The 12193-nt window shown below is 49.6% G+C and overlaps 1 protein-coding gene, 1 long non-coding RNA gene and 1 other non-coding gene across 4 annotated transcripts; 2 read left to right on the top strand and 1 right to left on the bottom strand.

The window, feature by feature from the left end:
- Window positions 1–1459: 1459 nt before the first annotated feature.
- Window positions 1460–7758, bottom strand: LOC145508844 (uncharacterized). The gene is made up of 2 exons (XR_014055625.1): window positions 7371–7758; window positions 1460–1803 (listed from the first exon to the last, which is right to left on the bottom strand). It is a non-coding gene; the product is annotated as an uncharacterized LOC145508844 (long non-coding RNA).
- RPL18A (ribosomal protein L18a) lies at window positions 7431–11033 on the top strand. Of its 2 annotated transcripts, none has more exons than XM_081496435.1 (5): window positions 7431–7621; window positions 9044–9223; window positions 9786–9915; window positions 10558–10667; window positions 10887–11033. In XM_081496435.1, exons 1-5 carry the CDS (start codon window positions 7574–7576, stop codon window positions 10977–10979), a joined length of 561 nt encoding a protein of 186 aa, XP_081352561.1. In that variant the 5' UTR covers window positions 7431–7573; the 3' UTR covers window positions 10980–11033. The 2 variants fall into 2 exon arrangements, with proteins under 2 accessions (XP_081352561.1, XP_081352562.1); XM_081496436.1 differs by lacking the exon at window positions 7431–7621 and adding an exon at window positions 7651–7704.
- LOC145511820 (small nucleolar RNA SNORA68) lies at window positions 10334–10467 on the top strand. Its single transcript, XR_014058194.1, has one exon. It is a non-coding gene; the product is annotated as a small nucleolar RNA SNORA68 (small nucleolar RNA).
- Window positions 11034–12193: the final 1160 nt, after the last annotated feature.

Raw genomic sequence — 12193 nt, 5'->3', positions numbered from 1 at the left:
CCAGTAGTCGAACCAGGGTCTCCTGCTTTGCAGGCGGATTCTTTACCAGTTGAGCTAGCAGAGAAGCCAGGTAGGGCCAAAATGTAAAAACAAACAAACAGACAAAAAACACTTTTAGACAGAATACACACACACAAACACCCCTCTCCCCAAGTGTTCGTCCCTCTTCTTAGCTGCAAGGGTCATCCTGACCCAGGCTTTGGTGACAGTAGCGCCAGGTCCCAAGGCCAGGGCTCTTCCTATCACCCTCCTTCTCCACTTTACCCTCCTCCCCTCTCCCTTCTGTTCCCCGTCCTTCCTACTGCCCCTCCTCTGGATCCTCTCCTGCCCTCGCAGGATTCATTTTGTGCACCAGGCTCTAAGACTTCTTTCCACTGTCTGTTCCCTCCCCGAAGTCTGGGGAAACTAAGACCTAGAGCGTTAAGTTCACACACAGTAGGAGGGGTACAGCCAGCAAAGACAGAGAGCCCCTACTACCCCAGTACAAACAATTATACACCTTTTAAACCACCCAATGGTTTCCCTGATGGCTCAGTTATAAAGAATCCACCTGCCAATGCAGAAGATGCAGGAGATGCGGGTTTGATCCCTGGGTCAGAAAGACCCCCTGGAGGAGAAAATGGCAACCCACTCCAGTATTCTTGCCTGGAAAATCCCATGGGCAGGGGAGCCTGGCGGGCTACAGTCCATGGGGTCACAAAAGAGTTGGATACGACTGAGGACGCACGCACCAGACTTCCCAACAACCCTACAAGCTGGGGACTATAATTAGCCTCATCTTGCAGATGGAGAAACTGAGGCCCAGAGTAGTATTGCCCAGGAAACTTGCTTACCCCACATCAATGTCCTAGGCTATTTAGCCTCAGCCTGGCAAAGACAGGCAAAGGCTCTTCTGCCATCTAGTGGACACTCACGGCAGCACCGTTCTAATGGAGTCGCCTCTCACCTGCCAATGGGCCCAGGGAGGCCGCCAGAGGCAGGAAGGTGCAAGCCTAATGCCCTGACCACCCTTTTTCTGTCATGTTCTTCTCCCTCCAAGCATTCAGATTTTCACACCCTAAGTGTCTGCCTGAAAGGCATCGACTGACTAGTCTCCCTCCTGGGCTCTTCAGCAGAGAAAGACCCCAAAAGGGGGGTAGGGGAGGGGGGTGACATTAATTCGATGCATACAAAAAATTAAAGACCACGGATAAAGGTAATTCTGTAATTATAAAAAACCAGCATGCATGCATATTTTTCCTTTTGTCTCAACTAATTTTAAAAAGCAGTTGTATAAAAATTATTTATTTTATTTGGGGGCTTATAACATGTAGAAAGGTAATATATTTGTCAATAATAGCACAAAGGAGATGAGAGGAACAAAGTTGTATTAAAATCAGGAAATAACACCAGGTAGTAATGTTACCCAAAGTGGGGTCTGGCTGTTTGCTGCTCAAAAGCCAATAAAAAGGCAAGTTGGTAGAAAGGAAAGTTTGCTTTATTTTTGGATGCTGGCAATTGGGGTGCAGGGAAGGTGGACTCCTTCCAAAGGCTGACACCCCCCACCCATTGACAATCAGTGGGCAAGAGGTTTTATAGACAGAGGGAGGGGGCTACATGCAGAAATAGCACAGCCAGCTCTGACAGTCATCTTCAAATCGGTCGCTCAGTGGTCTGCAGCATCACCCTGACTGTTTCCTTACAGTTAATCTTCAGTTCTAGGGTCAGTTTGTTCCCAAGTCCTTGAGGCCGGTTCTCAAAACGGTAACAGCTTAGCTTATGTCATGGCTACGGTCTGGTTATCATGTAGTTCACTTCTTCCACCTGGTAGGGATTTCAGTGTCTTAAAGACAGCACACAGCATACTGCTCAGAATATTATTTACAACTCACGAAGAGGAACTAAAAGTCCTTGACTATGTTTAATGACTAAACTGTTACTGTTTAGTCTTGTTGAATTGTTTCCCTTTGTTTCTGCGTTTTCTCACTTCTCTGATTAAACTTATTCTTTGGCTAAAGTTTTTTGTCGTAGACAAAAGGCAGGCAGAAGACCATAGGGTCCTGCTCCATTCTGGTAACTCTAACTGACAAAAGCAAAGGAATCAAACCAGAAATTCAAAAAGAGAAAACCAGTATAACAACTCTAGATATTTGCCCTCCCTTATTTTCTTGGATTCTTTATCAAACATATAACTGCGTGGAGTAATCATTATAACAGTGTATTATTTGTTCTGTAACACACGTGGATGCAATATGTAAAACAATAATAGCACAATAATAACAATAATAGCATGGCCTTCTCTGATGGCTCAGATGGTAAAGAATCTGCCTGCAATGCAGGAGACCCGGGTTCCATCCCTGGGTCGGGAAGATCCCCTGGAGAAGGGAATACAAACTCCAGTATTCTTACCTAGAGAATTTTATGGGCAGAGGGGCCTGGTGGGCTACACAGTCCAGGGGGTTGCAAAGAGTCAGAACTGAGCAACTTTCACACACAATAATAGGACAAAATGGGGAAAAGGAAATGAGATATGTAAGATCAACATTTCTATATATGTCCTTAAAATTTAGGCAGCATAGAGACTTCCCAGATGGTCTAGTGGGTAAGGCTTCATGCTCCAAATGCAGGGGCCCAGCTTTGATCCCCAGATGAGGAACTAGATCCCACATGCATGATGCAACTAAGAGTTAGCATACTGCAACTAAGACCCATGCAGCCAAAATAAATATTTTTTAAACAATCTAAGACAGCAAAAATCCAAGGAGATTCTAAGTTGAAATGCATATGGTAAGCCTAGAACAGTCACTAAGGAAATAACTCAAAATATATACTGAAAAAAATCATTAAAGGAAGTAAAATGTTATGTTAGAAAACAGTTGCTTCATGCAACAGTAAGCAGTAAAGAAATAAACAAGTGGGACTACATCAAACTGAAAGCCTTCTGCACAGCAAAGGAAACCATCAACAAAATGAAAAGACAAACTACAGAATGGGAGAAAATATTTGCAAACTCTATATCTGATAAGGGGTTAATATCCAAAATACATAAAGAACTCAAAACCCAAACAATATGACTTTTTTAAATGGGCAGAAGAACCAAACAGACATTTTTTTTTAAGAAGACATCCAAATGGCCAACAGGTACAGTCCATGAAAAGATGTTTAAAGTCACTAGTCATCAGACAAATGCAAATCAAAACCACAATGAAATATCACTTCACACCTGTTAAAATGCCATCAAAAAGACAAGAGTGGGACTTTCCTAGTGGTCCAGCAGTTAAGATTCTGAGCTTCTACTGCAAGGGCTGCAGCTTTCATCCCTGGTACAGGAACTAAGATCCCTCATGTCCTGTATGTATGCTTAGTCACTCAGTCATGTCCGACTCTGTAGTCTATGGAGCCTGCTAGGCTCCTCTGTCCCTGGGATTCTCCTGGCAAGAATACTGGAGTGGGTTGCCATGCCCTCCTCCAGGGATCTTCCCAACCCAGGAATCCAACCCATGTCTCTTACAGCTTCTGCATTGGCAGGCGGGTTATTTACCACTGGCACCACCTGGCAAGCCCCATATTGATCCAGCAGTTCCACCTCTGTATGTTTATCTGAAGGAAACAATAACACTCACTGAAAAAGATATTTGCACTCTCATATTCACTGCATATGAAGTAGCACACATCTATGCTGTATCAAGGTCGCTTGCATCCTGCCTTATCACTTACATCTTAACCACTAAACTACCATTGCAATAGCCCACATGTGTTCTATAGGATGGATGGAATAGTTGGTTCTCTGTTGTTAGCTAATGCTTTGCCTTAGTAATAAGTATGTGAGGCCTTTTCTTGGGGGGAAAAAATGGGCAGGACTTCCCTGGTAGACCAGTGATTAAGAGTCCACCTGTCTGTGCAGGGAACACAGGTTCGATACCTGCTCCAGGAAGATTCCATATGCTGTAGAGCAGCTAAACCCATGCACTACTAAGCCACACGCTGTAACTAGTGAAGCCCGAGTGCCCCAGAGGCCAGGCTTCAAAAAAAGAGAAGCCACCACACTGAGAAGCCTGTGCACCACGACTAGAGACTAGCCCCCCGACTCCCTGCAACTAGAGAAAGCCCACACACAGCAAGGGAGACCCAGCATAGCCAAAAATATATAAATAAAATAAATGCTTTACAAATGGGCAATGAAATTGAATAGACATTTCGCCAAAGAAGATACAGGTAGGGTCAATAAGCACAGGAAAAGATGCCCCAAAGCAATGAAAATTGCTTTTCAGCGAAAAGCAAATCAAAACTACAATGAAATACCACTTCACACCACTGGGACGGTTATAATAAGAGAAAAATAATAAAAAGCATCAATGAGGATGTGGAGAATTTGAAACTCTCACACATTGCTGATGGAAATGTAAAATGATACAGGCATTTTATAAACCACTCTGGCGGTTAAACACAGAATTACCAAGGGACTTGGCAATTCCACCCCTGGCAATATCCAAGAGAAATGAAAACATACACTGACACAAAGATTTGCATGGAAATGTCATTATTTCCTTATCCACAATAGCCAAAAGTAGAAACCACACAAGTGTTCATCAATTGAAGAATGGATAAACAAACTATATCTATGCAATAGAATATTACTCAGCTGTAAAAAGAAACGAAGTATTGATCCATGATATAATGTCAATGATCCTTGAAAACATTATGCTAACTGAAAAAAGCCAAGCACAAAAGATCTCATTTTGTGTGATTCCAATTCCCCAGGTGGCGCAGTGGAAAAGAATCCACCTGCCATTGCAGGACATACTGGAGATGGAGACACACAGGTTCAATCCCTGGGTCAGAAAGATCCCCTGGAGGAGGAAATGGCAACCCACCACATTCTTGCCTGGAAAATTTTAGGGACAGAGGAGCCTGGCAAACTACAGTCCATGGGGCCCCAAAGAGTCGGACATGACTGAAAGACTGAACACGCATGTAATTATGTAAAATGTCTAGACTAGGGAGATCCATAGTGGTATAAAGTAGATTGCTATAGCCTAGGGCTGGGGAATGGGGAAGGAATGGCAAGTGACTCCTAAGAGTAAGGGGCTTCTTTCGGGGGGAAGATGGAAATGTTTTCAATTTTATGGTGATATTGCACAACTGTGTATATATGCTGCTGCTGCTAAGTCGCTTCAGTTGTGTCCGACTCTGTGCGACCCCATAGACGGCAGCCCACCAGGCTCCTCTGTCCCTGGGATTCTCCAGGCAAGAATACTGGAGTGGGTTGCCATTTCCTTCTCCAATGCATGCATGCACGCTAAGTCGCTTCAGTCGTGTCCAACTCTGTGTGACCCTATGGACAGCAGCCCGTCAGGCTCCTCCATCCACAGGATTCTCTAGGCAAGAACACTGGAGTGGGTTGCCATTTCCTTCTCCAGTGTGTGTGTATATATGTATATGTATATATATATGTATATATGTATGTATGTATATATATATGTATGTATATATATATGTATGTATATATATATGTATGTATGTATATATATATATGTAGTTTAAAAAAACACTGAATTGTACAATTTACATGTGTGAATTGTATGGCATGTGAGCTATATCGTTTTGTTTTTTTTAACTGATATTCCCCTTTATAAAAAAACTGTGGCTGTGCTGAATCTTTGTTGTGGTCCTCAGGGTTTCTTCCTGTTGCAGAGCACAGGGCTCCAGAGCAAGTGGGCATGTGGGTTTATGTGTCCCACCCCATGTGGGATCTCAGTTCTTTGACTAGGGATCAAACCTACCTCCCGTGCATTGGAAGGCAGATTCTCAACCACTGGACCACCAGGAAAGTCCCTGTGAACCATATCTTAGTTAAACTTATTAATTTGTAATTAATAAAATAAAAATTCTAATTGGGCTCAGCTGTCATCTCCTCTGGAGAAGGCAATGGCACCCCACTCCAGTACTCTTGCCTGGAAAATCCCATGGACGGAGGAGCCCGGTAGGCTGCAGTCGGTGGGGTCGCTGAGTCAGACACGACTGAGCGGCTTCACTTTCACTTTTCACTTTCGTGCATTGGAGAAGGAAATGGCAACCCACTCCAGTATTCTTGCCTGGAGAATCCCAGGTATGCGGGAGCCTGGTGGGCTGCCATGTATGGGGTCGCACAGAGTCGGACATGACTGAAGCTACTTAGCAGCAGCAGCAGCAGTCACCTCCTCCAAGAGCCCTCTCTCCTAATATAAACCCTCCAATTTATCCTCTTTCACGTCTTTCTTCACAGCCTGGCTTCGTGAGTTCTTTCCTTTTCCATTCTGGGTCTCCCCTCCAGAGGAGCCATTTTTTTTTTTTGCTTAAACAAATTGCTAAGCCCTGAGCTTCCAAAGGTGGGGCTGCCTCTTGATCAGTTTTAGCACCCCCACAAACCCCCACCCCCCAGCCCCAAGCCCTACTCTGCCCCAGGATCTGTACTGGAAACAAGCAGATGGGGTTTGAATATCTGCTACTATGAAACACAAATCAGATCCTCCCATAATAATAATTACTATTCCATTGCTTAATGAATGTTTACTGTGTTTGCTAAGTGTTTCTGATTGCGATTCCATGGACTGTAGCCCATCAGGCTCCTCTGTCCATGGGATTTCCCAGGCAAGAATACCGGAGTGGGTTGCCATTTCCTTTTCCAGGGTATCTTCCTGGCCCAGGGATGGAATCTGCATCTCTTGGCAGGCAGATTCTTTACCACTGAGCCACCAGGAAAGCCTTTAATGAACGTTAGCGCTTGTTAACTGCTCTGTACCTGCCCTTTCACACGAGTTGAGTGTGAATGAATGAGTGTTAGGTGCTCAGTCCTATCCAACTCTTTGCGACCTCATGGACCGTAGCCAGCCAGGCTCCACTGTTCACGGAATTTTCCAGGCAAGGATACTGCAGTGGGTTGCCATTTCCTGCTCCAAGGGATCTTCCCGATCCAGGGATCTAACCTGTGTCTCTTGGCGGGTGAATACTTGACCACTGCGCCACCTGGAAAGCCAGTATGGTAACATTACTAGGAAAAACAAAACAAAACAAAAAAACACCAGTACTATTCCCATTTTGGGCTTCCCTGGTGGCTCAGACGGTAAAGAATCTGCCTGCAATGCGGGACACCTGGGTTTGATCCCTAAACTGGGAAGATCCCCTGGAGGAGGGCATGGCCACCCACTCCAGTATTCTTGCCTGGAGAATCCCATGGACAGAGGAGCCTGGCGGGCTACAGTCCACGGGGTCGCAAAGAGATGAACACGACTGAGCGACTAAGCACACATTCCCATTTTACAGAAGAGGACGCTCAGATCCTGGAGCCCCATCACCGGGATGATGATGCATACAGGATGGATGTAAAGTAAAGGCAGGAACCTGGAACCGACCTCAGAGACCGCCCGTTGTACCTACAACTCCCGGCATGCCGCGCGCGCTGACGCGCTCTTACGCCTCGCTAGAACAGGAGGGCTAGTCGCGCTGCGTCTCGGGAGTTGTAGTCTCTCCGCGAAGGGAGGCCGGGCTGTGAGAGGTTGGTAGATCTGGAGTCGACGAAGAAGCAAATCTTATTGAGCTCGGGGCTGAGGAGCCAATGGGCTCGCGGCATCGACAGGGAGGGACTTCCGGCCGCGAAATCAAGGTGAGCGGCTGCGCGAGGGCGGCCACTTCCTTTTCGAGGGTGGCGGCGGTCGTGGGTAGAGCGCCATGAAGGCCTCAGGGACGGTAAGACGGGCGCGGTGGGGCAAAGAGTCAGAGAACGCGACGCGGACCGAATCGGGGGCTGCGGGAGGAGGCATGGGACACGCGGGGAGTGCGCGTTCCGGTTAGGGCCAGTGCGCCGAGGTCTCCAGTTGCGGCCAACATGGCGGCCACTGCGGGAGCCGCGTGGGGAGGCCAGAGCGTGGCCCAGACCGGCTCGGGAATCGTGGGGGCCGGGGAGTCCGAGTCTCCTTTCCACAGGAAGAGTCAAATTGAGCGGTGTGGAAACACGCGCCACGGGACCTCGTCGACCTTCCGAGCCTCAGTTTCTCCGTTTGCGAAGTGAATATGGTGCCAAGGGTGGGGGTTGGCGGGCAGTAGTGTTCTGTTTCTCTTGACATGGTTGTAAGAGAAGTAGAAGAAAATTATTGTAACTCGGGGCTGACATGAGGAGTGGGAGTCTTAACTGCTGTGGTAGGTGCTGGGCAAAATCAGCGTTAGGGCTTAGAGATGGAAGAGTAGACCCTACGGAGACGCATTTTGGGTGGGTCATTCTCAGCTGTCCAGCTCCAGTTTGCACACTGGAAAGGGGTCCGACTGCATCGGTCCCTTCCTGAATGGGTAGTCTGCGAGGCCGATGAGTCAGATTGAGAGGTTAAAATAAGAATCGAGTTTGTGATGTTTGGGGTTATTTTCTATTGACATTAATTAGTAAAATGGTGACGAGCAGTTTGTGGAGGTGGCTCCTTTCTACTGTCTCCCAGGATTTGAACGTGGCAGATATCATCCCCGTTGCATCCCGTTGCAGGGAGCTTCTGCTTGGGAGTCCAAACTTCTTGGACTGCAGCTGGGAAACTGAGGCAGCTGCAAGTCATGACCTAAGTCCGGGGAACCCAGAGCTGGGCAGAGAACTGGATTCTTGTCCTGATTTTGCCTGGAGTTGGCTGTGAGATTCCCGGCTGGTCACTGTCTCTGGGGTCTCGAATTTTCATTTTGACAAGTTGTTGTGAGCTGGATAGATGAGGTGTTGGAGGAAGGAGGCAGCCCCACCGTTCTGTTTCTAGCTAACGTAAAGGGGGAGAGGGGCTGAGAGCCTCACCCAGCTTTCCTGAGCCAGGGCAAAGGGCATTCAGGCACCTGGGTTAATCCTCCCCACTCTCACTCCTTTTTATGTGGAAGGCTCGGACAGTGGTATGACCCACAGTCACCCAGATATCACAGGAAGGCACCGGGGTGGGACTTGACCTTCTCCATCCCCTGATCCAGTTGTCAACAGGCTTGGGAAAGGGAGCAGAGTGAGTCTCCGCAGTTGGCTCTAGACTTTGGGTGCTGGTCCCCGCCTCAATCACTGTTTCTTTTTTAGCTTCGAGAGTATAAGGTGGTGGGGCGCTGCCTGCCGACCCCCAAATGCCGCACGCCGCCCCTCTATCGCATGAGAATTTTTGCGCCTAATCATGTTGTTGCCAAGTCCCGCTTCTGGTACTTTGTGTCTCAGTTGAAGAAGATGAAGAAATCCTCGGGGGAAATCGTCTACTGTGGACAGGTATGGGGTGTCTGGAGCTGAGTGGGATCGGGGTGAATTTACACTTTCCCATGGGGCATCTGTTACCCTCCAGAGTTAGCAGACTTTACAGCCCCTGATCCTGTTGTTTTGTGGTCTTCACGCCCTACTTTAGGATGGAATAGGTGGCTTGGTGCCCTTTTCTTAATGAGAAAACCCTGGGCCTCATCTGTAAAGTGTGTGGGGGGTGGTGCTGGACTCTGCACAGTGAGGCTGCATTGGGTAACTGATGGTTTTTTTGGGCCAGATGGTCCCAAGAGAATTGTTGGTTGGTTGTGGGGGAGTCAGAAGCTGTGTTGGTCCCCGTGAGGGGAGCATCCCAGCCTGGACTGCCCTGTATCCCTGCGGTTACCATGGGGATTTCCCTCAGACAGCAGATTTCCCCTCGGGTGCTTGAAGGTACAGGGACTGGGAGACAGGCAAGAGAGGTCCAGGGGCTGGACCATCCTTCATAGCATTGGGGGCAGAGACGCAGGGATGGTGGGGGGCCCTGGTCGAGGCCCACTTGCTGCTCTAGCCTCAGCCGGTCTCCTCTCCTTGACAGGTGTTCGAGAAATCTCCCTTGCGAGTGAAGAACTTTGGCATCTGGCTACGCTATGACTCCCGCAGCGGTACCCACAACATGTACCGGGAGTACCGGGACCTGACCACAGCCGGCGCCGTCACCCAGTGCTGTAAGCCGCCGGGTCTCTCCTTTAGACTCAACAGGGCAGGCACCTGCGGCTCAGTCTGACACGTTCCCTGTCAGAGGCACAACAAATGCAAGCGGCTTCTCAGGGCTAGTGGGGCAGTCCTCAGGGATGGAGGCAGGGGGAGGTATTTGCTTTGGGGGCAGGAGGAGTGGAGAGAATGCCCCAAACGTGCCTTTTTCTGGAACCTGGCAGTAGGTAGACTCAGGCCGGGGGTGGGTGGAGAGGAGGGCTTCTGGTCATTCCTGAGCTGGTTCACCACTACCAGCTGCATCTGGAACCTCCCTCTTGAGGTACAGATGCAGCTGCCGCCCAGAAACCTAGTCCAGTCCCTGTCCGGGGATGGGACCTGGCATTAGCAACCCTGGGTGCTCCCAGCGTGTCACCTGCCGGGAGCAGAATCCAAGCACCTAAACCCAAGAACTGCTGTTTCTTGTAGCAGTGGTTTAAACAGAGGTGCTAACAGCAAATGTTATCTCGTCGCCTTTGTGGGGCTGCGGCTGTGCCCCTCAAAGTGAATTTGGAGGTTCTACACACTTGGTAGCCAGTGCCTGCTGGGACCAGATGCTTCCCCTCCCGTGATGGGAAAATGTGTACATTCACCCTGCCCCCTCCTGATCTCTGCAGACCGAGACATGGGTGCCCGGCACCGAGCCCGGGCCCACTCAATCCAGATCATGAAGGTGGAGGAGATCGCAGCCAGCAAGTGCCGCCGACCAGCGGTCAAGCAGTTCCACGTGAGTGCCCTCAGGGCCCTGCAGGGCAGGCTGGGCTGAGGGGGCTCTCTTGGAACACCAGACTGGTCTGGCAGCTCCCCCAGCCTTGGGAGATGCAATAAGGCAGCGGGTTTGACGCAGGAGCCCAGTGGGGGGTGGCCACACCTCAGTGGTCCCTGGGAGACAAAGTTAAGAGCCTTCCACCCCCATCCCCCCTTACCTGCCTTTTTCTTATCACAGGACTCCAAGATCAAATTCCCACTGCCCCACCGGGTCCTCCGTCGCCAACACAAGCCACGCTTCACCACCAAGAGGCCCAACACCTTCTTTTAGGTGCAGGCCCTCTGTCCCCGGGTCTGCCCAAATAAAACTTAGTGGGAAAACTGAGTGCCCAGATACACTTCTTGTTTTCTTTACACACCCTGCAGAACTCAAAAGGGTGCAGCCAAGCTGTGAGTGCTCTGGGAGGGGTCCTCCTCTCCTTGAGTAGGGCCCCAGCACTGGATTCTCCAGAAGGGGGGAGTGGTCTAGGAATGGCGAGCCCCTCCCCACTCCCAGCTCTCTTCTTTGCTCAGTGCCATCAACTCTGCTGTGAGCTTCGGGGTGTGCTGCAGGCCACAGGTTTGGCCCCAGATCTGTCTTGCCTGCCTTGTTATACATATTTCTTAGCTCTGTGCTACTCCCCGTCATTTCTTGGTGGTAAAAGGACAGCTGCACCCTGGGAGGAAAAGCCTGTTGGTTTGGTTTTATTCCACGGTGTGATCTTCCCTACCTAGCCTCCAACCCTGTTGTAGATCCTCAGAGCGGGCACAAGGGGGCACCCAAGAGGGTTGTGAGCCTGCTGTGCTAGCCTCTACCAGCTGGGGCCCCTTGAATGAAGCTGTCCTAATCCCACCTAGGAGGCCAAGGTCTCTCAGTGGGCATCTGTCTACTTGAGGCCTGGGGAATTCCAGGCATGAAGCTAATCCCACCCTGAGCTCCTCAGCCAAGAGGCTGAGGCACAGCTAAGAATTCAGTTCTTGGTGTTACCTTGGACAGTCCAGGCCCTTTGTACCTTGGTGTCTTCAGAAGTTCAGGGCACTGACTAGATTTGCTCAGCTGCCTTGGGGAGTCACTGTTCTGCTGCAGGCAGTGGATACACAGGTCAGTGAGGGCCTGCCTTATCTTCCAGAGAGCCATGGATGGGGAAGAAGCTGAGGCACAAAGAGGGAAAGTGGGGTGGGGGCTGGGAGAAGGATGGTCCTGGACAAGGGCACAGCCTCCACTCCCCCACCTGTCCAAGGAGGGGTTTAGTTGGCGTGATGATCTTGAGTGGTTTCCAGAAAATCAACTCACTTTAAATCCCATCTATTCTTGGAGAGGTTCCCGGGGCAGGGCTCAGGCATGGCTAGCCATTCTCACGGGAAAGACAGGCCCTGGGTCCTTGGTGACCGCTTTGCCTGTTCCAGCCCCTGGGGCTTCCCAGGTGATGCCAGTGGTAAAGAACCTGCCTGCACATGCAGAAACAGACACGAGTTCAATCCCTGGGTCGAACGAGCCCCTGGAGG

The sequence above is a fragment of the Giraffa tippelskirchi genome, chromosome 6, assembly GCF_054371585.1.
Source record: "Giraffa tippelskirchi isolate mGirTip1 chromosome 6, T2T-mGirTip1v1.2.pri, whole genome shotgun sequence".
In the NCBI taxonomy this organism is placed as follows: domain Eukaryota; kingdom Metazoa; phylum Chordata; class Mammalia; order Artiodactyla; family Giraffidae; genus Giraffa; species Giraffa tippelskirchi.
Note: the sequence above shows the minus strand (reverse complement) of the source record. Positions and strands in the feature narration are given on the sequence as shown.